At 40.8% G+C, this 22,365-nt stretch overlaps 1 protein-coding gene across 3 annotated transcripts in view; it reads left to right on the top strand.

Annotated features, from left to right (window-relative positions):
• Window positions 1-2,562: 2,562 nt before the first annotated feature.
• The window catches only part of col2a1b (collagen, type II, alpha 1b), a 39,766-nt gene continuing 19,963 nt past the window's right edge, over window positions 2,563-22,365 (top strand). The window contains exons 1-23 of one of the 3 annotated variants that reach the window (XM_029501669.1): window positions 2,563-2,755; window positions 5,821-6,027; window positions 7,563-7,567; window positions 7,997-8,029; window positions 9,072-9,104; window positions 9,287-9,340; window positions 10,619-10,720; window positions 11,517-11,594; window positions 13,485-13,529; window positions 14,716-14,769; window positions 16,379-16,432; window positions 17,155-17,208; window positions 17,341-17,394; window positions 17,495-17,548; window positions 17,759-17,803; window positions 17,924-17,977; window positions 18,318-18,362; window positions 18,569-18,622; window positions 21,203-21,301; window positions 21,437-21,481; window positions 21,603-21,701; window positions 21,905-21,958; window positions 22,192-22,299. In XM_029501669.1, coding sequence (XP_029357529.1) covers window positions 2,662-2,755; window positions 5,821-6,027; window positions 7,563-7,567; window positions 7,997-8,029; window positions 9,072-9,104; window positions 9,287-9,340; window positions 10,619-10,720; window positions 11,517-11,594; window positions 13,485-13,529; window positions 14,716-14,769; window positions 16,379-16,432; window positions 17,155-17,208; window positions 17,341-17,394; window positions 17,495-17,548; window positions 17,759-17,803; window positions 17,924-17,977; window positions 18,318-18,362; window positions 18,569-18,622; window positions 21,203-21,301; window positions 21,437-21,481; window positions 21,603-21,701; window positions 21,905-21,958; window positions 22,192-22,299 — 1,524 coding nt within the window. In that variant the 5' untranslated portion in view covers window positions 2,563-2,661. Of the gene's footprint in view, window positions 2,756-5,814; window positions 6,028-7,550; window positions 7,568-7,996; window positions 8,030-9,071; window positions 9,105-9,286; window positions 9,341-10,618; window positions 10,721-11,516; window positions 11,595-13,484; window positions 13,530-14,715; window positions 14,770-16,378; window positions 16,433-17,154; window positions 17,209-17,340; window positions 17,395-17,494; window positions 17,549-17,758; window positions 17,804-17,923; window positions 17,978-18,317; window positions 18,363-18,568; window positions 18,623-21,202; window positions 21,302-21,436; window positions 21,482-21,602; window positions 21,702-21,904; window positions 21,959-22,191; window positions 22,300-22,365 lie in introns of all 3 variants that reach the window. The other 2 variants (XM_029501668.1, XM_029501670.1) reach the window with 2 other exon arrangements.

The raw sequence follows: 22,365 nt of genomic DNA, 5'->3' as shown, positions 1-22,365 counted from the left end.
GCGTAGGCTAATTTGCACTCACAGTCGGTAACTGGAGCGTTCTGACACAATTTTAACTTGCCGCTCTGTCTGTTCGTATCCCTGAATGTTTGTAAAACGAACGTTCGTGAGTCGTGACTGTACCATTAACCTGTGATCAGCTATGCGCTTGAATTGCTTTAAAAAGACAAAACAATTGGCTTGCCGTGTGCTTTTCTGACCCAACAAACAAGCAGAACTCTCCACTGGTGGCCAAGAGTCACAAAGTGCAGCTAATGCTCCACGTTTAGGACACGCCAGCTGCTCCACTGTCAAATAAAGTGTAAGAAAGTCAAAGGTCAAAGCTCGCCTGGTGCAGGTCACAACCTGCAGAGGGGTGATGACCACACATACATGATGCAACCAAACTGCCCCTTGCCATTTATATACAGCTAGTTGTTGTCACTATGGAGCACAAGTGGGTCTTCGTGGCATCAGTGCTCAGTTAGTTGCTGTGACTTTTAACCTCAGCCTCTTGTGACTGAGTTGCACATGAGTGTCGTTATAGCACAAGCTGTGGATTCTGAGAGAAGATCACGGCTGCTTGGTCTGGCCATGTGTTGCTTCTGTAAATATAACTGGTCCTGGAAGTCGCCACATGAAAAAGAATATTCTGAAAACGTTTACTGCTGCAACCATTGTGTTTTAAATCTGGACAAAAAGTTATTTTATCAGAGAGAATGATGATCGGCAGTTACTGCTTGTGCTTTGTTTGACTATTTCCATTTTCTTCTATTTTATGTTTCTGCCACATGACAAACAAAAATGTTGTCATTAGTTGAGCCCTGACAAAAAGCTGTCTCTAGCTGGCATCCTTCATTGCTTTTACTTTTGAATCTTCAGTTAGATTTTTCTTTAAATATTTCTGCATGCTGTGTGTAAGTCAACTTTCTCTTTTATCGAGACGGAGTCCTAAACGGACGGTAATCTAAAAAGCAACTGTCTGGCTTCCTCTGTGTTTTAACTACAGTATTTTAAGTTTACTTTTTTACATCTGTCACATCTACAGGAGTCTTAGCATTTAAAAAGAAAAAAGTGAGACCCCTGATCCTCCCCATTCTGGTATAACTCTCTTCATCTTTCATGAAGGAAGAAAGGCTCTGTTTTTTAAACACAGAAACCCAAATCATGCTTCTTTAATGCTTACAGTCAATTTGCAATAACAATTCCGTTTGGCATTAATTTACTGGCAATCATGCGAGATGCTTTCTGCATTATTAAATCATGTGCAAACTCCCAGTGAAATCTTTTTTGTCCAAAAAAGATGTTTTATTGACAGCAGTCGTTATCCAAACCAGCGAATTCCACAAACACACACACACACACACAAAAAGAAGTTGGAGCATACAAGTGTTTTGGCATTTTTGGTTGTAATCGTCTCGTAAACTATAAATCCATGAAATAATCAAGAATTAGTTTTATTTCGAGCAAACACATAAATTCATAAATGGAGGAATTCAGCCTTCTGTGGCTTGAATTTACAAACTGCTAATCAGAAAGATGAATGAATGAGAATCATGTGTCCTCACCTGCTTTACTGTTTGGCCACACGGTGAATAATCCACTCCCTGCTATAAAACTAAGGTCATATCATGAAACTGTGGCAGCACTGACTTACTGAGAAGTGATGACACGACATCATCATCAATGATCTGAAAGATTATTGGGAATAAGAATCCATATTTCCGTTATCATGATGTAAAAGGTATCATTAGGAGACGTGCATGCTTGTGTATTGCCGTATTAAACATGAATTCTGTTGATTTATTTTACAGACAAGTCATAAATATAGTTGGCAGGTTGGAATACTCCTCTCTGTGTGGTCACTGAATATCTCTGCCATTAATATTCCAAGTTGAGGGGAACTTTTAAAGGTAACTCTGCTAAAAATGGTCTTCTACTTGATATCTTTCTCTCTCGTATCCCAGTTCTACTGTGCTTCAAGGACACATCTATTCCAGTTACACTTGGGATGGATGTGTGATGGATTTTCACTTTTTCATTGTAACTCATAGACTGATGATTGATGTTATTCTGCAAATATTTCATCCCAACGTGTTGGAGGAGTCTAAACCAACAGTTGGAGGTTGAATTAGACTTTTTTTTTTTTTTTTTTCCTTAACTGCACATGCCCATATACTGAAGAAGCACCTTGATTTTGCGGAACGAACCCACTCTGACATAGCTATGCTTTCTATGAACAAGGCGGGGGGAGGCAAAGGGAGGGCACAAAAAAAAAAAAAAAAGTTTCAGTTTTTTTGGGTTCAGGAGCAGCACATGGAGAAAGGAGTGGTCTGAGACTGGGATAATGGAAACGGGGCTCAGGTTTCAGCCTGACTGGGGGTAAGGGGCCGGACTGATATTTGGGAATATACGAAGATTCATTGAAGGCAACGGGGACATAAAACTACAGCGTCTGGCCTGAAGTGGTCGGTGCTGAGTTTGTGCTGCAGGTCCGGGTCCTGCCGCTGGATTTTCCCCCCCCATCGGTGTTTTTTTTTTTTTTTTTTTTTTTTTTTTTCTCCCTTCTTCTTCTGGCAAGGGTGAATGTCTAATGGTTTGGCTTTTGTAACTGGGGACACACACTAAATACTGAGAACACTTCTTCCTCCCTGAAGGGCCCTGCATGTCTAATATTTAGACATGTTCAGCTTTATGGATTCCAGGACTGTACTGCTCCTTGTAGCGACCCAAGTCTGTCTATTAGCCGTTGTGAGATGTCAAGAGGAGGACGAGCGTAAGTGACAGTTTTATTTTATTTTTTCCTCTGAGCTTTACTGAAGAAGAGCTTCAATTTGTTGGAAAGTGTATTTGGACATAAAAAAACAAACAAACAACTTTTAAGGGTTACATTATTCTGAAATACGTCGATCTTCGTGCTTGGAGGGATTTTTTTTATGTCTCCTTCGCAACCTTTACGCACAGAAAGTTCACCTTTGAGTACTCTTAATGCAGGTGGAGTTTTTTGTTTGTTTGTTTGTTTTTATGATAGATGTGGACCTGTCTACCAAACCCACTGATATCACTGTGTGTTGGAACTGTGATAAAGTTACAGTATAACAGAGATGTGGACGTGCGTAAAAGTGATGAGCAGAAGTTTAGGCGAAATAATGCGCGCAAAGATACTTTGATGTCCTGGTTCTGCAGAGTCTTTCATGTTCCGAATTCGTCAGCATTTCTTCATTCTTGATGGAATTTGCACTCTTGGTTATAATTTGGAAGGCAAAAATCCCGATATTCAGATTTTGATCCACCAGGGTTGCTCTCTCTGCCTCACCCCTGCCTCCCCCTTCTTTCTAACTTAAGCTTCCAGGCACCTGTGGGTGCTTCAGGGGCCCTGACAAGTTCCCCTTTTAACTGCAGATTCACTTAATATAGAGGGGGTGGGGGGGGGTGAAAAGTGAAAGGTGGTCAGGCTCAAGAGCCTTTGGTGAAAAGTGTTCACATTCCATTGCTGTCAGAGGGCATCCAGGCAGATCCTGGCGTGTTGAGGCGGAAAGGTGGACAAAAAAACCCCAAATTTCCATTAAAGAAACCTCCAATAAGATTTGAATGGCCCTTCTATTGTTTATCACACCTGAAGACTTTCCTCTGTCTCTAAAGTTTTAAATAAGGTTGGCCTGGGATTATTCATCATGACTATTGATTTTAGTATCTGCAAGAGACACGTGAGAATTCAGGTATTCCTGCAGATTTGGGGCCAGAAATAATGTTCCATATGATTTCAGGGTTTCCATCTGCTTTAAAGATTACCCATAAGCTGTGACAGTCAGCCCAGAGAGAGAGACAGAGCCAAGATGCAAGAAGAAAGTTATTGGAAAAATCTAAGACAAGAATATTTAAATTGTAATCCTAAGTGCAGTCTTCTTAGTATAAGATAAGACAGACTTATTAAGCTTCTGAAGTAAAGATTTTTTTTTTTTTTTTTTTTTTTTTTTTCAGCAGAATGAGAAAAAAAGGGAAAAATGCTCATGCCAAAGCAATTGCAAGTCTCACGTTACTCTTTCAGAGACACAGGCCCCTGGATATAATGAAAGCCCTTTCTTCTTCGCTAACTGGAGGCAGAATTTTTTTCTGGGAGACAGTCAAGTGGTAAAGAGGTCTGATCATGACCTCAGCACAGCAGATAGGTCAGTTCTCCAGCTCTCAGTTTTGAGACCACTGACTGGCCGGTTCATGCAGGTGAGGAACTAATCAGACAGGGGTTAGAGCTGGATTGAGGCCTAAAAGTTAGAGCACATGGGTTCACTTTACTATTTTCATTGTTGATTTTACCTCCCTGGAAAACCGTATGTTTGCCAACACATGGGAGGAGAAATGAACCCCAGTGAGGAAAAGCCAGCTTTCTATCAGCTCTCCGGCAGATAGAGGAGCCCTTGTCCCAGAATATTCTGTTTCAGAGGAATCTTTCATACCTGAGTGGGTGAAAAGACAGGTGCAGGCCTTTGATAGTACATCCAGGCCTGTAAATCTAAATGTCAAAACCACAAGGTATGTGCACGAAAGCTAACCATTTTCTTTTTCCTGACGTGCTTGAACTGGCATCTGACACAGCTATGGCTTCCAGATGGGGTTTAAAATGTGCCCTATGTTTATACAAGGCAATAGTTTGTGAATTGCCCGCTCTGTCCCATTCCAGAAAGACCTCATTCATTGCAGCTGAGGTCCGTTAGGTTACCTAGACCTAAGTAGTCCTCAAAGGTAAATATAGCTACTGTACTTGGCCCGTCTACTTTCAATCAAATCTCTGGAGCCTGAGGCCTTTCTTTTGATGGCAGACACTTTCTACCTTTGGTGCAGGTTCAGCAGCCCTAATCAGGGTTGGGGTTTGTTTTTGTTTGTTTGTTTTTTTTTTTTTTTTTTTAGCAAGTGTCTGCTCTGATGTTGACAATTGAGAAAACTGGAAGACTGCAAAACTAGAATATGGCTAATTGCCAGTGTCCACTGTTAACCTTCTTGAGTGGTGTAATTTAGACCACGTACAGTACCCCTATTGAAACATGCCCCACCTCCACCGCAATTTTTGCCAAGCTGTTGAATGCAAACATTTCACATCTCCTGAATACAACGTCTGTGTGGCGTGGAGTTAATTAGGATGTCTCCTGCAATCTGCACTAGCCCTGTTTCTAACTTGTTGAAGAATTTGGGCACATGGTCTGTAGATGTAGATAAAGCCATTGGAGGGTTTCCTGCTGGTCTTACTCAGCCTCATTATGAATATGTGATGGTACACTGCCACCATGTGGCTCCTTTAGAGGTTGCACGTATTGGCTCAGTAACTGCACCTAGAGTTGGTGGGAGGCAATGAAACCATTTTTCTTTCAAGGTTATTTTAGGGACCTTGACAACGCACAGGGTGTATTAAAAACACATTTTTGATGCAATTGTTCATCAGTGTTTTTGAGCTCTGATTTTAAAGATGCAGGTTTAAGCGTTTCTGTTCTGTCAACCCTGCTGACATACTGCTGAGTAATACAGCCCATCTCGACCAGCCTCAGTATCATTGGCATGTAGCTGCCACTGTGAATTTCTCAGAAATCAGTTTTCACAAAGATCAGCGAAATATCAAATCACATTTTTATCAAGTTAGTTTTGCATTTAAGCCAATGCTCTCCAACAAAGCTGATATACTGAATGTGTTTCTTGTGACCTACAGTAAAAGGACTGTGTTTGTTAGTTACATGTTGAAGGGACTGCTCTTCACAAGTGATGTATAATCTTACATAATCTTCTTCTTCCTCCCACCATCTACCTGCCTCTGCCTCTGTGTGTCCCTCACCGTGGTGTAACACACAGAGGAAGATGCTTTTAGCTGTACGCAGGATGGACAGCGCTATAACGACAAGGACGTTTGGAAACCTGAACCTTGTCGCATCTGTGTGTGTGACACTGGAACCGTCCTGTGTGATGAAATTGTCTGCGAGGAGTTAAAAGACTGCCCCAAACCTGAAATCCCATTTGGAGAGTGTTGCCCCATCTGCGCAGCTGACCCATCTCCGCCCATTGGTTGTAATTTATTTATCTCACACTTCTCATAAATAAATTACTGTCAAGCATCATTCTGTTTATTTTGGGGAGAAAATGACACATGGACAGTTTGGTATCAATCAAAAGTTGGCTGTGTGCAGTTTAACCTCTACCAATCAGGCTTTTACTCAATGCCACCTTTTGACTTTAAAACTGTTTCCTATCCCCAAAGCAAACAAATGATAAGAAAACAAAAAAGCCAACAGTGACACATCTGAGAAAATTTCACTAAAATGCTTCCTCATTGTCATTTTTCTATAGCTGGCTCACCTTGGCCCCATCTTGTTTGAATACTCTGTCCTTCCCCCAAGTATCATGAAAACATGTGGTAGCCATTAAGGAAATACCTAAGTCAAGCAGACACGGCCTCACATTTCTACTCTATATTCTCTCTGTGGATTTCTGCAGATCTGATGGCAAGGAAGAAGAAAAAAAAAAAACAAAAAACAGTGACACTCGGCTGAAGGTTCAAGGAGTTTTGAAGGAGTTATTCACCACATTTAAGATGGCCATTTGCTGGTGGACAATTATGGTTGAGGAGTAGGAATAAAATCAGATGTGTCGCTGTTGGTGATGCATGCAAATTTATTAAAATGCTTTATAAAATACCTATCTTGACTTTAAAGCAAATCTACATGCCTGTTAAGAAGTATGTAACCTGTAAAGCATCAGTTCATGCCATCACCCACATAAAATTAGGGTTCACTGTCAAAACTCAGTACAACAGAATTTTTTTTAGATCACAGATTATAAAACTGTGTATGAACAGTTGATCTGTCAGGTCAAATTTGAATCTTGTCCCAGTATTATGTAAGCAGGTACTTCCATATTTTAATCAAACTTTTGCAGCTTTTAGATCATTTTATGGAGGCATGTGTCCTCTGACTACCTGTATTACATAACAGTTAAGAAGTCATGTTTAAGAAGCATTGCCAGTGTTTTTTCATTCCAAGTTCTGCTCCCTGTCTTAGAATCTATAGTTTTATTATTGCATTGGGACTAGTGGCAAATATAAAAGAAATCTAGATTAAATTTCAGTGATTCCCAGCCCTACATTTAAAGTGAGTAACCTCATGAATGATCATGATTTCTAGCTAACAATGCTTCTTTGTTTTGCAGTATAAAAAAAAACAAAAATGCAGCTCTGGCCTAATTTAATGTTGCGATGATAATACGTGCTGCTGAACATGTCTAAATATTAGACTAAAATATTAGAGCTCCTACAAATGCTTTCGCTTCCTACAAGTCTCTTACTTACTGCTTCTTTACTTCTGCTTCAAGCTCTTAAGATGGTGATTCAGCCAACACTTTTTCAATCCTGATGGGCTCTTTGGGTGCCACAAGTGTGATTTGGTGGTGGTCTTTGGAGTAGGATAGATTCAGAAAGCACAACTGGTTGTAAGCATGTACAGACTTCTGAGGTGTCCAGGTAATGTTGTGTAACCTTCAATGATCAGTCACTAACAATCTGTTTCCCCCCCCCTCCTTTCCTCACCATGCAACAGGAGTCCCTGGAGCTAAGGTGAGACCTTTGTAGGATGTTGACCCAGCTCTGTTTTGTGTTTGTATTAGTCTGGGTATTTGATCATGATGCTCTCCAGCCACTGCAATTAAACCTGTATCTGTCCCAGACTGATGTCAGTGCTGCTGGAGGGGCCTGTAGTTTATGGATTTAGATGTGACTTTGATGTTAAAAGGTTCTGCCGGATGGATAATAGTTATTTCCTGGCCCACACTGTGTGCCATACTTATGTGTCTGATGATACTGTAGGGGATACTTATTTTTGTCATTTGACTGTTGTCCAGTTTCCTAATAAAACGGCAACTTTCCAGTCCAAATTAATCTCAAAATGTGGTTGAGAGAATAGACTGAAATCAGAAAAAATGTTTCAAACTATTTTGTAGTCTTTATGTTAACTGATGTTTTTATGCTTTATTCTTTCAATATTAGGGTCAGAAAGGTGAACCCGGAGACATTACTGATGTAAGTTCACATCACACAACCTTCACACTGAAAACACAATGGGATCATTCCTTTCACTTCATCATTATTATTAGTGTTTTGATAGAGCTCTTCTTCAGTTCCATGTGAAACCCATACCTGTAACAGCAGATGAAGTTACAATACAGCAAGACAAAAATACAATATCATAATTAAAAGCCTTAGTAGCAGTATGAAAGCATCTTAACAAAAGTAACACATTTTATAATACAAAAAAGCTTGATATATTAAATATATTTTATTACAGTATTTCATATCAATGTGGTAACTATGTTTTACATAATTCCTAGATTATTTAATCCATATTGATTGGTTTTAAAATCTTAATCAGCCAAAATTGGTAAATTTAGATGTCTAATAAATACATTGGAGTAAAAAGCACATTTGTCTCTGAAACAGCAATAAACAGAAGTTCCCTCAAAATACCTAGATAAAAATATTTAGTTACATTCCACCAACGAAGCATGGATGTGTCTAATTGTTTTGACTAATTGAAGAAATAATACTAGTCACTCATTATTATCAGTGTTATAAAATGTCACATCAGATTCTGTACCATCAGTATACACTGAAGAGAGAGAGAAGGAGGAAGGAGGTCCAATAGGGCACTCACCAGGAAGATGGCCGAGCATAATAAATCCTCCATACAATCCTCCATAAAGATTTTTGTAATCCAGGAAGTGGGGAGCAAGGAAGAGGGCGGCCGGGGAAACTGTCTGCGGCGGCAGTGCTGCACCTGGAAATGTTTACCCTTTTGAGGGAATACAAGTTTATGGCAGGAAATAAGAAAACATTGTTTATTGTATTGTATCAGATAATGCTTTGCCTGAAGAGGTTAGCAGGTCTGCTCTAATGGGAGTGAGATAATGTTCCCCCTCATGTCCAGGGAGATCAAGGGCGAATATAAACCTCACATGTGCTAATGCATCTGCTTTTGTAAAGAGCACACTCAGTTTGCGCATCACAACAAACACGTCTTTATATGCCACACTAACGTTATCATTTCTCCCCTTTACTTGTGCAGGTTGTAGGACCAAGAGGACCACCTGGCCCAATGGTGTGTGTCTATTTCAGCATTTCAGAAATTGTTGTACTTTCTCTTGTCTTGTATCCATGAAAGACAGAAATAGTCTGCCTCTGGCTAACATTGGCAGAGGGCACAAGCTGCATCTGCCTCTTAAACTGAAATGTAAAGGATCACACCTGAAGTTACCATTTCACCTTCTCCTCTTCACCCAGGGCCCATCAGGAGAGCAAGGACCCCGTGGATCAAGAGGAGAGAAGGGAGAGAAGGTCAGTTTGAGGAGAGTTACATTTCATGATTTTCATAATCTCGGCCTAAAAAAAAAAAAAAAAAAACAAGGCCCGCACCCCCTATGAAGTACACTATGGCCTATTGAAGCTGATAGCTTGAGGTCTTTGGGGGCAGTAGTGGGAAATATGGGGGTGGGGGGAATTGCAAGCTGTAGCTTGCAGCTTTGCAGAATGGCAGCCTTTCACTGAGCAGCTCAGTCTAACTAGTCATGTGTCATTTCCATTAGGCTGTGTGGTCTGGGTTGTTTAACAGATGTGGGGACTGTCGGAGTCTCATAATTTAAACTTATGCTTCTCTCTCGAAGGCCTCACAATCTGTCAGTCAGTGAGGGAAATCAGCGTCGCCGCAGTCGCCTGGCTTTGATCATCACATTAATGCAACAACGCTCGTGTGATAGTGGCTGCAGGCCCTGAGTTTATGTTGTGTAGTTATCTTGTTTATGTAGATTCAAGAGCAAGGTGGACTGAGTTTTGGCTAGCAGAGGTTGAGATCACATTCTTTGCTGAAGAACCCCCTCGCAGGGTAATTTGTCACTACATGCACAGAGGTATGCCAGTTTGTCTGATTTGAACTGATAAATGATCCCTGTGCACTTCAACCCTCGAGGGAAAGAAGTTCCTTGAAATGGAAATTTTGGAAATATGAAGGTTCAACCGAATGTTGCAGCTTTTTTAGTTTAAAAATCTACTGTCTCCTGCTACCAGTGAGTCAAATGTAGTCCACTTCCCTCACGTCAAGTGTCAGTGGAGTTTGGAGAAGGTCCGACCAAACATTAAGTCCCTGTCAGCTGTACCTGACTAATGTAGTCCAGCAGTGAATCGTCTGCCAGCGACCGTGTAATGATTTATCCCAAGTACTTCAGAGTTCAACTGCTAACACACAGGCCTAAAATGAATCACTCTTGACATTCAACATTATTTCTATTCTCATATATGCTTTTTTAGTTATGGGGTTTGTCAAAAAAAAAAAAAAAAAAAAGGCTTTACATAAAAACATAAACAAGCTTGAGATACTGAAATAAAGCAAAAGGATTTTGTCCATAAAATAATAAGTCAGATGCAACTTCTCAAATGTGCTTGGTTTCTTGGCTTTCTGTTTAAAAAAAAATCTAATTTTATGGTCCGAGCTATGATTTAATTAATGTAGAAAACCACCAGACTGAGTGATAATGAAAACAATTTCAGTTCAATGTGCTTTTTATTGCTTTTATTTATTTATTTATTTATTTATTTATTTATTTTTCAAATCTATTTCAGGGAAGCCCTGGTCCCCGTGGCAGAGATGGTGAGCCTGGCACCCCTGGAAACCCTGGCCCCCCTGGACCTCCAGGACCTAATGGACCCCCTGGCCTCGGTGGAGTAAGTATGGGTGGTGGACTGGCATTCACTGCAGATGTAGGAGCTGACAGGTCAAATACTGATCCAGGGCCAGACTGTGAATGGGTGGAATAAGCAGAGAGAATGGTAAAATAGAGCAGGGAGGGATTCAAGTATACAAAAGATGTGGGAAACTCCTGGTGATAGGAGGAGGCCAAAAGACAAGAGTGAGTGGATGCGGAGAGAGAGAATGGATCGAATGCCGCTCATTCTTTGCCAGAGAAAAGAAGTAAGGAGGTGGTCTGAGGGGAGGGGAGGTGGAAGGGCAGGAGGGAGCGTGACAGACATCGGGTGGGGGGGGAGACAAGGAGAGTCTTTGTGAAGGAGGGAGAGATGAAAAGTGTTCACATGCCCTCTGCCACTCCTCTGTCTGCATCAGGATTCATCATGAGCTCTGCTGCTGACAGCATCTCTCCTGCCAAAGCGACACTGCATCCTCCAAACTCTGCAAATCAACATAAACTCATACACATAACACAGGATACTTACGTTTTGCACAATGGACAGCCCCATCTCGGTTTCAAAGTTTATGTAGTCAGATTTTTTTTTTCTACATTTAATTTTGCTGGCCTTTTCTTTTCAGTTTATTTCAAACAGATGTTTTTTACCCTGCAGACAATATGACATCTTTTCATTTTCAACAGATGGCAACGACTTCCAACAGATACTTTAAAAGCTTGATTTGCTTAAATGTACATTACGGAGCCTTCATATATCTTGAGTTAAAAAAAAAAAAATCTTACCACCTCTTCCTTTTTGCCTTTTTGCCTTTTTGCAGAACTTTGCTGCTCAGATGGCTGGTGGCTTTGATGAGAAGGCCGGCGGTGCACAGATGGGTGTGATGCAAGGACCAATGGTGAGCAAGTGCATTCATTTTATTTGTATTGTTTTTTTGTCAGTTGCTTATGAATCTACTAGGATTCCTCAATTTGAGCAAAAGAGTATAGCCGGGTGCTTAGACAGATTTGTGTTTCCAAGTGAAGACACTCGTCAAAATTCTCCATCAGCCAGCATCTGTAATATCTCAGCAATGGAGCTGAATGATGAATGGCAACGTAGCAGTGCATGTTTAAATGGTTTTGGCAAGTATCTAAGACCTAAAATATGAAAAGTCTCCCCAAGTGTTGGCCAAAAGAGGCAAGAAAATAAATGCCTCACATGGAGTACAGAAGGGTAATTTGATCAATTGAGGAAACAGCTATTGATTGTCATTACACTGCAAACCCATGAAAAACCACTGCTGCCGTCAGTTAGCTGGCATGAGAACCTGCCTGAGATGGAGCGACGAGCACAATGAGAACGATATTGGGTTAGAGAGTTTGGCAGTGTCTCAGCCGAGCAGAGGTATAAGTTACCAGCAGGATAGATGGAGTAGTTGGGGACGGGAGCGGGGGGGGGGGGGGGGCGGCATTGGCAGCTGGAGTCAATTAGATCCCTAAAGCTAACAGCAGTGTGTGTGTGTGTGTGTGTGCGTGTGTGTGTGGTTCCATTACGACTGTCGGTCCTTCCGCATGTCTGACAACACACCACAGTGCTGGGCCTTTCTGAAGCCTCCACACATTTACTTTAGCTTGCCAGAGAGAGCAGTGAAAGAACAGAGTGAACTGATGTTGATTTGCACCCATCCAACACACCCGCATGTGGCCCTAAGTCGTACCCAGACACACTCATACAACGCTGCTACTGAGATGTATGTACACCCAAATACGTACGCACACGTGCGCCCCCTCAAACACTCCTTCAGAAGGTCGCAGAGATAAAGAACCCCATTGATATGTTGCTGTCCACTGTGGTGGAGGGTACCCACACCCACTGAAAGGTGACTTTCATTCCCCTCTGAGGACCACTGTGCCGGGCTCTGACATTTGCTTTGGCTGCCATGTCTGATTATTTTAAGCCAAGCCATGATGCTGAAATGAAAGGTTTCAAGAGCAAACATACCGAGAGGAATATGTTTTCATTTTTGGTGAAAGCAGCCCTCAGTAATCTGAATAATTTGCCTTAACCAACTAAAGGACATGGACTCTTGGGAAACTTGACAGCTACAGCTGATTTTCTAAAGATTCAGCTTATCACCTCCACAGAATGTGATTTTTCTCTTGTTGAGCGCTGAGGCATGAAGCTGAATTACAGATGACATGTTCGTGTGACTCCAGCAAGAATCACTCGCAGAGGAGATTAAGGTTCAGGCAGAAAAAATGTAGTTTAAGAAACCTCAGCTGAGGTGAAATGGTGTCCGGAATCTCACATACCTTAGATCCAAAATTTTCTCAGCTCAGTATGATGTAGTTTTTCATCCCATGTCAAAGTTTAAGAAGTCATGTAGAGCTCAAACACTTCCCTTAAGAGCATGACTGCTGACCTACAGAAACACACAGGACTTGGAGAAAAGGATCTGAAATTAGAAGAAAATGAGAGATCTGAAAAAGCAGTAAAAAAAAAAAAAAAGAAGGGTAGAAAGCAAGTCTAAATGCTACTGAGGAATTTTTCACGCTCTTTATGGATTTGACCAGTAGAGCTGTTAAGGTTTTGTATGGTTTTAGGGCAAATCAGGTGAAATGTTGATTTTAATTTTTTTATTTTTTTTATAGCTTATGACAACATTTTTATGGATGAGAGTGCAGGATTTCTTCCTAATACTCCTCCTGAAATGTGTAAAATGTTTGTGCAGCAGGCTGTCCTGTGTGCCTGTGATTATATGTAGTTCGCCTGACGTAGTGTCTCATGCCTGTTTTCTTCCCTTCAGGGCCCTATGGGACCCAGAGGACCACCTGGCCCCTCCGGAGCACCTGTAAGTACCTGCTGTTCTCACTAAACCACACATAAAACACACCCACCTTTAGACTAGATCCTGAGTTATGTAACAAAGGTGTCTAGACTAAATCCATCTACTTCCAGTTAGTGTGTTTAATAATATTTACGTTTTATTTATTTTAACATAATAAGAACCAACAAACGCTCCCACGGTTGGAGCGGTTGGAGGAGGGTGGCACATGGCGGATACTTTAGCCTCCCAGCTGCAGACTTTTTTTCATAGACCACAAACCAGACGCACTGTAGAACACCTGAAAATGTACCTTTCACACAGTCTACTGGGCTTTTTTATCCTCCATCCACAACCTACCCACCTTTTTTTCTGTTCCTGCCCCCCAACTGAGCTCTGACTTCCAGAGCTATTAAGTTGTAGGCAGTGCCAGCTGACTTGCCTCGACTTGAAGGTTTTATTACCTTAAGCCAACATTTGGAGAGGAGCATTTTCTCCTTGGGCACCTACTGTATCCCTGCACTTAGATATGATGCAAACAGATGGCCCGACATTTGTAGAGACAAGTCATTTTATAAGGCTGGAGTTTGTAATGTAGACCAACAGGAATATATTAAAGACGTTCTTTTGTAGCAACTGCTTTTCTATTTTTAGTCAGTGATGCTAATACAGCACATGTCCAGTCAGCTGATTAGTTCATCAGCCCATTATTTGGTTTCAGGGTATTGACAGTGTCCTTCCTTTCCTTCCTGAATTTAACACTTTTTTTTGCTTTGGGCTATCGGCCAGAAAAAACACATGTGAAAAATTGGTTTGGGGCTTTGAGAAGTTGCAAAGGGCTTTTTTTTTTAGACTATATTTTAATGTTTTTAAAGTGAAGCTTAGTTGCATCCCAAGAAGAAAACTCTACAGACATTAACTATCTCTGTCATTAAATAGTCAGAAAATAGTCTTGATTTCCAGCCCATGCTGACATATTGACTGTTGTTTTGAGATGTATCCACAATCAAACATTCTTTTTTTTTTTTGTTGTTGTTTTACCCAAACTCGGTTATTAAGGCAGAAGATTAATTTTCTATTCGGCTGATCTGTCTAACCCAACCCTGAGTACGTCACCATCGATAGCCAGTCTTTTTTCTGCTTCATCTCTGACACTTTGTACATAATAGCTACCTCCTCATCAAACAATCTGTCTCCTCTTTCCACATATCAGGGCCCACAAGGTTTCCAAGGCAACCCAGGAGAGGCTGGAGAACCCGGACAAGCTGTAAGTGGCCCTCAGAGTGCTATTCCCCCACATGTCCACAGCACATGCATTATTATAAATCCTTGCTCAAGAGTCCTTTTTATAACCTCTTTCTCTCCCTTCATCTCAATGCTGCTATAAACCTCTCTTCTTTTCTTTTTCTGAGCTTGTCTCTAAATTTGAAATTACTTCGACAGGTGACAAAGTTAAAGCAAATATCAGAAATTGGGGATACAGAGTAGTGTCTGCAAGGGAGATGGGATCTTACCAAAAGAAGTCATCAGAAAAGCACCAAAGCATGACTGAACTGTTCAACCTTCTCCTGTTCAGTTTCACAACTCCATGTGGGAACATCTGCCACAGATACCTGGATTATAGCTACGCTTTATTTCCATCAACACTCTCTAACCTTTCATTGTCAACCACTAAACCTATATCCTGCATTTAAGTATCCGCCCCCTTGCATTTCAACATTTACAACCCTTACAGCCAGTCATTCCTCACATTTAGAAACTCACATCTGTGTGAAGCCTGACATCTAATGGTGAAAGTCATGGCACCAATCCTGTTTATATTTCTCAGACAACTCCGCTTAGACAGAAAGCCTCTCACTTAGTTTTGTCCTTCTTGCAAGTTCTCCTTTGAATTTTCTCCCTCTACCCCTTCTGAGGGTACAGCAGCCCCATCCCTCCGACTCCCTCAGCAGGTAAACAATTCCGGGTTTCCCCACTGCTGTGTTAATCTGCTTCCACGGAGTTCAGATAAGCAGGTGGAGGTGCCTTTCCTTTCAAATACATGCCAGCACATCATTATGGATGATTACGATCAAGAAAATAACTTGACAGTTGTAGACAGTTCCCAGTGTTGCCTCAGTGAAGTCCAGAAATCATTTTAGCCTTTTAAATAACAATGTCACTTTTTTCCCATCAGAAAGAAAACGACCTACAGCATGTCATTAACGTTTTTCTCTTTTTGATTTCAAATCCCTTTTGCCATTGTATAGGCACGTTTTACTAAATATGAGAACTAATACATAGAAAAAGACAAAGGTCATCTAAATGTAAAAAGTATGATAGCACCAATAGGCCAATAGAGGCGTAGTAAGGAAGACAATGACTGGAAACAGCTGAACTGTGATCGAATAGATATTTATTCCCTCGCTTTATTCGTTAATCCTGACCTTTTCTCATTGGCTAATCCCATCAACAGTCACGATATTTTCATTCTTGCTCAATGTGCTTGCATACAAAGAGATTTGTGTACTACTAATTCATTTCACAATGCACACACAGACACACATAACCCCATCAGCGCCAACACTCATGGCTTCATGTGTACAACTAAGATCTAGTCATGGATGAGGAGAAATAAAGAAGAAAACTGCCAAGAGTTCTAACAACAGAAACATTAGAAGCCTATAGGCTGTTAAGGAAGGTTAAGAAAAAGCAAAAAAACAAAACTTTTATAATCCTGATGAACTTGCAGACCAGGGGCCCCACCCTTTAGGGCCAAAGCCACGCTTGAGCCTTATATCTATAGTGTTCTGTGAATTTTGGTTCAAAATGCTGCCCCCTGTTGGTTGTAACTTGTACTTGAGTCTCACCTTTGCTGTTTTCTTTCACAATAATAGGGCCCCATGGGTCCCCGTGGCCCCCCTGGACCTCCTGGAAAAGCTGGAGATGATGTAAGTGTGCCACAACCACATAAAAAGGCAGAAATAGTGTGTTTCGATTTTTAAATCTTGTTTTTTTTTTTTTTTCCTGTTTAGTAAACTAGCATGAGAGGGGCACATCATAGCGTCTCCATCAGACATTTTTTACTGACCTCTCTTAACTCTTAGTGTTTGCATTTTTACAAACTCAACTGAATTACACAAATAACTATTGTTTTTGCATCTGTTTTGTTTCTGAATGTATCATTACCACTACACTAGCAAAAATAAAAAACCTTAGACTTTAAAATGGGAAATGTTGCATTGCATTGTCAATGGAGGGACAGATCCTTCATGGCATAGGTCCATATGTTAACCTTTTTTAATTATTTTTATTTTTTTCATCAGAGCTTGCATCCATTTCCCTCTATAATAAGGGACTCTCTCAGCCAGTATTATCTATTGTGTGACATAACATGAAATATTACTTTTCCCATTTTCTTAAAAGTAATGTGGAAAGTGCTGATCTGCTTGACAAAGAGTGTAATTTCGAATTTGGCCACACGATGGCAGCAGACATGACATATTGGATATTGTCCACCAGGAGTGCCCTCTCACAAATTAACAATAATAATTACACTGTGGAGTATTTAACGTTTTCAGAAAACATACTTATATGGCAGTTAAAAGAAAGTAACCTGAACCACTCATCCGTTTTACTCTGATACAACTTTCCCTGTATGTTTTTGTTTTAGGGTGAAGCTGGCAAACCTGGCAAATCAGGCGAGCGTGGACCAACTGGACCTCAGGTGAGATTCCTCAGGATGTTTGTTTGTTCAAACTGGAATATGTTTTTTTGTCTTTATCTTTGTGGTGGCCACAAAGCTGCATCATTCTTACATCATTCATTTTTGCACTTTGTCTCTTCTCTCGTGTTGCAGGGAGCTCGTGGATTCCCAGGAACTCCTGGTCTGCCCGGCATCAAAGGACACAGAGTGAGTGTGTTGACTCTTGATGATTTCCAGGAAGATTATGTGGTTGGTATCTGTTTTACTATTGGTTAACCATGCAACGTTTGTCCGCGCCATCTTTTAGGGTTATCCAGGTCTAGATGGTGCGAAGGGAGAAACTGGAGCTGTTGGTGCCAAGGTAGTTTTTGTGGTGTTTTTTTGTTGATCATTACAAAAAGCTAAGTGAAATAACATCATCATTATAAGATAACTTTTCACTGACACTATACAGACACAGAAATAACAGCTGTTGCCAAGTAACAAAAAAATCAGAAATGAGCCAAACGTTAGACCGTCTTCACTTATGACTCCCTCACCATACTAACTGTGAACTCTTCCCTCTCTTTAGGGCGAGGCTGGTGCTTCCGGAGAGAGCGGTGCCCCTGGACCAATGGTGTGATTTTCTGTACATATCAACAATCAAACATCCACGAGGAATGCTATGTACAAACCCAGACTTAATTTTTATAGAAATTTGGTTGTGATGGTGTATTTTCCTCGCTCATCTACATAGGGACCTCGTGGTTTGCCTGGTGAGAGAGGCCGTCCTGGACCCAGTGGAGCTGCTGTAAGTTTTTTTTTTTGTTTGTTTGTTTTTTTTTTTCTCCCCTTCTTTAATTTAAAAACTCTTAATGGGCACCAACCAAACATCTAGTTCATAAAACACGATCAAGCTGCTTCCCTTGGCTCTTAGTGTCTACTGCACAGTTGGAGAGAATGACCTTTGAGTACAGTTTAGAGGTTTTTGGGGGGGTTTTTGCCAAAAAGGAGCACTTATAATAATTACACTGTAATTTGGAGGCATTAGTCTCGTGGTGTGCAACTATTTATGTCCCATTTTAAGGAAACTTTTATCCAATAATTTGGAATCACTTGATGATGACTAATTTCTTATTTCTTCTTTTTAGGGAGCACGTGGAAACGATGGCTTGCCTGGACCTGCTGGTCCCCCAGTGAGTCTCAGTTACTTTGTTGTCATTGTTTGCTTTAATATTTACTGTGAAACATACATACATAAACAAAAAGCATCCCTGTCTCTTCTGATCCCCACCTGTACACATGCACTCCTTTAGAGCATAAAATGAATCTCTACATCTGTACCCCTTGAAGTCTCAGATAGTAATAGTGGAGCTAAAAGCCTGTGTTTTCCACTCTATAGGGCCCTGTTGGTCCCTCTGGAGCTCCTGGATTCCCTGGCTCTCCTGGTTCAAAGGTGAGTCGGCTGATGCCACTATTTCCTATTTCTTTTCCCCACTTTGAGGGAATAAGTAAAGAGAGTGTCTCTCCACTTTCATCTGTCTGTGAGAAATCTAGCCAATGTAACTGAACTGACTGCCTAAACATTTTCCTTGGGGGGAAAAAAAAAACAAAAACCCAACAACTCTGTGTTTGTAACAGCCAAAAAAGAATGAATTCTGTCGAGTTATAATAAACCTTTCTTGCATCAAATCAAGTTTAGATCTCAGACACCAGCAGCATGCCACTCAGGGAGGATTTATATGGACAAGTTAAAATGCTTTAGTGAAATTGGAGAAAGCTGCACAGCATTGAAAAGTGTTCTAAACCTCCATCTGTGTGGAAAATTAGGGAGGAGGGCGGTTTAAAGTGTTATTCTCCCTGTCTCAGTCTCTTTCTTTCTCTTTTTCTCCTCTGATTTATTCCTCCTACATGGCAGACATGCTCAGATCTGTGCTCGAGGGCCTAGCTTGCTTTCTTTTTTGAGCTCCTTGATAGTTGGGGAATAATAAATGGGGTGCTTCTTTGCAGAACCCTTGAAGAAATTAGTATATTTGAATGTTTGTCTGCAGGAGAGTCAGTTTCTCTATGAATGGGTATTTTTCTGTGGCTTTAACATCCAAGGAAGTATCCCACGGTGAGGAACATTAAATATCTCACATTACCTTACTTTGCTTAACGTTCAGCAGCCCACCCTGTTGTCTGCTTGGATCCGGCCTGCCCGTTAACTCGCTGCAGCCTGATTTGACCTTTTTCCTCTCAAAGCCTTATGAACAAACCTTTGCAAATATAAAAGTAACCCAAGACTAACAAAAATGTAATTGCTAGCACAATAGAAACCACACAAATACATATTTGAGCAATAGACAGTTCTTATTTAGCTCCAACAAATTATTATTTTGAAACTAATTGATCGTGAAATCATTTGTATTATTTTATTTTAGAAATAAAATGACAATATTCCCCTTTTTGTCGCAGGTTCTAGCAACTGGCCTTGACAGGAGGTTTAGAGAGAAAAAAAAACTACTATGGCACCAGATTTTCAAAGTTTACAGCAATAGAGCAGGAATTTAATTAACTTCTATGAGGCTGCAAACAATGTAAAATATTGCTTTGAGGCTTAAGTCTCTCTTTTTTTTTTTCATACTGACCCACAAGATCCATAAAATTTACACATTTGGCTTTATAGATATCACCCCTTGAGGAGGAAAAAATAAGCCTAACACTAATCATCAGCAGGTTAAGAGGCAGATAATAAGTCACCCACTGCTAAAATCCAGAAGACGCAGGAAATATCTTCATAAGAAGTGCAGCAGATGACAATACATAAAAGTTTAAGACCGGCTATAACTGCAACAGCAGCATAAAACATATTGATTAGATCAAGCTCTCTTCTCTGTTCTGTCTGTCTATGATATTGTGACGCCTTAGCCTACCCTATAAAATGAGATGAGATAATGAAGGTTGCAATTTAGTGCTATAAAAATTACATGAATTGATTCTTTTAGATGCAATGCAATTAGAAAGTGAGAAATAGTAAAGCATGAACATGAATATGAAGAGTTTTTTTTTTTTTCTCTGATATTTTACTGACTTCAACTTGGGGACTCATCATGTGAACAGTCATGTGGATGAATGGTCTGTGTGCAAGCCAAGTCATCAGTGTGAGTACGGGACAAGCTGAACAGTAACAACGGGGATATGTCACAAAATTAGATCACTGAAACCAGCGGGACGGATAATTATAATCCAGCACATTTTATCAGACGGAAAGAAAGCTTTACAATATATACCACAATTCAATGAAAATTAGTAGGCAGCAGCAGAAGCTAAAACAGGAACAACAAACAAATCCATGGAGCCATAACACCAATTGACTTCAAGTATTGTTTTAGAAGAACTTTGGACGGATGTCACCTGTCCAAGTACAGAGGCTGAGTGCACAGGCTGTGTTTCCCCCACACAACAACCACAAGAAACAGCAACGAGCTTATTCCGAAGTGGAAAACCAGGCAACTAGCCTGAACATATGACAGGAGGAAGAGTTTCATAGTTTATTAAGTGTATTTTAATATTATGTGAAAATGAAACAGTCTGTGTTTCTGGTTCCCCTGCAATGAAGAGCAACACACAGCTGCTTTTTTTGTGGTTTCTCCATGAAACTAAACACCAACTGAACAGAGATAGGACAAGCACATGATCCCAGATGTGCCAGTAATGGAAATATTCACCCAGAAAAAAGGCGGTGGTGTAGTTTGTAGATTCCTTTTTTTTTTTTTTTTTGGACTACTTGTTTTTGAAACAGACAAATAACCACAAGCAGACACATCACACTGGAGTAGTACATTTTAGGGTAGTCTTGTATATCAGATAGGCCACCACTTTCTAATGAAAAGGATTTTTAAGAGTTGAGTCTTAATATCTTTTTAAAGCTCTTTCTTTTGGGGTTCTTTCTGTAACTTGCTTTCTGTAGGATTTGTCTCTTTTGTTTTAGCTAGTTGCCAATGGTCTGAATTCTATGTCATGTTTTTTTTATTTGCTCTGTGTGTCTGATCAGGGAGAAGCTGGCCCTACAGGTGCTCGTGGGCCTGAGGGTGCCCAGGGACCTCGTGGAGAGTCTGGCACTCCTGGATCACCTGGACCTTCTGGTGCCTCTGTAAGTGAGCAGCGGTAACCTAATATCTAAAGGGAAAACTGAGAATATGAACTATCAGCACCTCAGTCTCAGAATAACAGTGATTCAGTGCCAGTTGTATTGAAAGGATATTGACTGGCTTTGTCAACTTCACAGGGTAACCCCGGTACTGATGGTATCCCTGGAGCTAAAGGATCAGCTGTAAGTTTAAGCTAAGAACCATTTCTAAAACTGAACTGAACTGTAAATCTGCAAATCATCAGGTCAGATGGTTCATTCGCTGTGTGGCTGACCGGCCTCATGCTTCTGTCTCTCCTTGAAGGGTGCTCCTGGTATTGCTGGTGCTCCTGGATTCCCAGGACCTCGTGGCCCCCCTGGACCTCAGGGAGCTACTGGACCTCTTGGACCCAAAGGAACATCTGTATGTGCTCACTAAATCCTGTGTGAACCCCAAATAACCCCTGTTGTTGTGTTGCTTGGAAACTATTTAGTTCCAAGATTATTCAAAAACAGTATCAGCTGCTGATTGTTTCTTCCAAACAATGAAAGACGCTGAAAAAATATGACAAGCTGCTTGCTCTCTTACACTCTGTCTCGCTTGTCTCTCGGTCTGTTGCTGTTTAGGGAGACCCAGGTATTCCAGGATTCAAGGGAGAGGCTGGACCAAAAGGAGAAATTGTGAGTTTTGTTTTGTTGTCTTGTCAATTGTCCCTGTAATGTCTGACTCTTGATCTATTTCACAAAATCTTTCAATAATTTCAATTTCAACAATGAAGTATGTAAACACTGTATTTAGGCATTTAAAGCTTGAGCAACAATAACTACCAACGGTTGGAAGTCCTGTTCCCGGGGGCCTTTTTACATTGTTTTACTTATATGACACATTTTCTTGTTGCGGATGTGTTTTCCAGGGACCAGCTGGTCTTCAGGGAGCACATGGCCCACAAGGAGAAGAAGGCAAGAGAGGGCCCAGGGGTGAGCCTGGTGCTGCTGGACCACTTGGACCTCCTGGAGAGAGAGTATGTACTGGAAACAGTTCATTTTATAGGTTATAAATGCTTCTGCTTCTATACTCTGTTACAGCA

This window comes from Echeneis naucrates, chromosome 5 (genome assembly GCF_900963305.1).
Source record: "Echeneis naucrates chromosome 5, fEcheNa1.1, whole genome shotgun sequence".
Classification (NCBI taxonomy): Eukaryota; Metazoa; Chordata; class Actinopteri; order Carangiformes; family Echeneidae; genus Echeneis; species Echeneis naucrates.
This window is presented reverse-complemented; position numbering and strand designations above follow the sequence as displayed.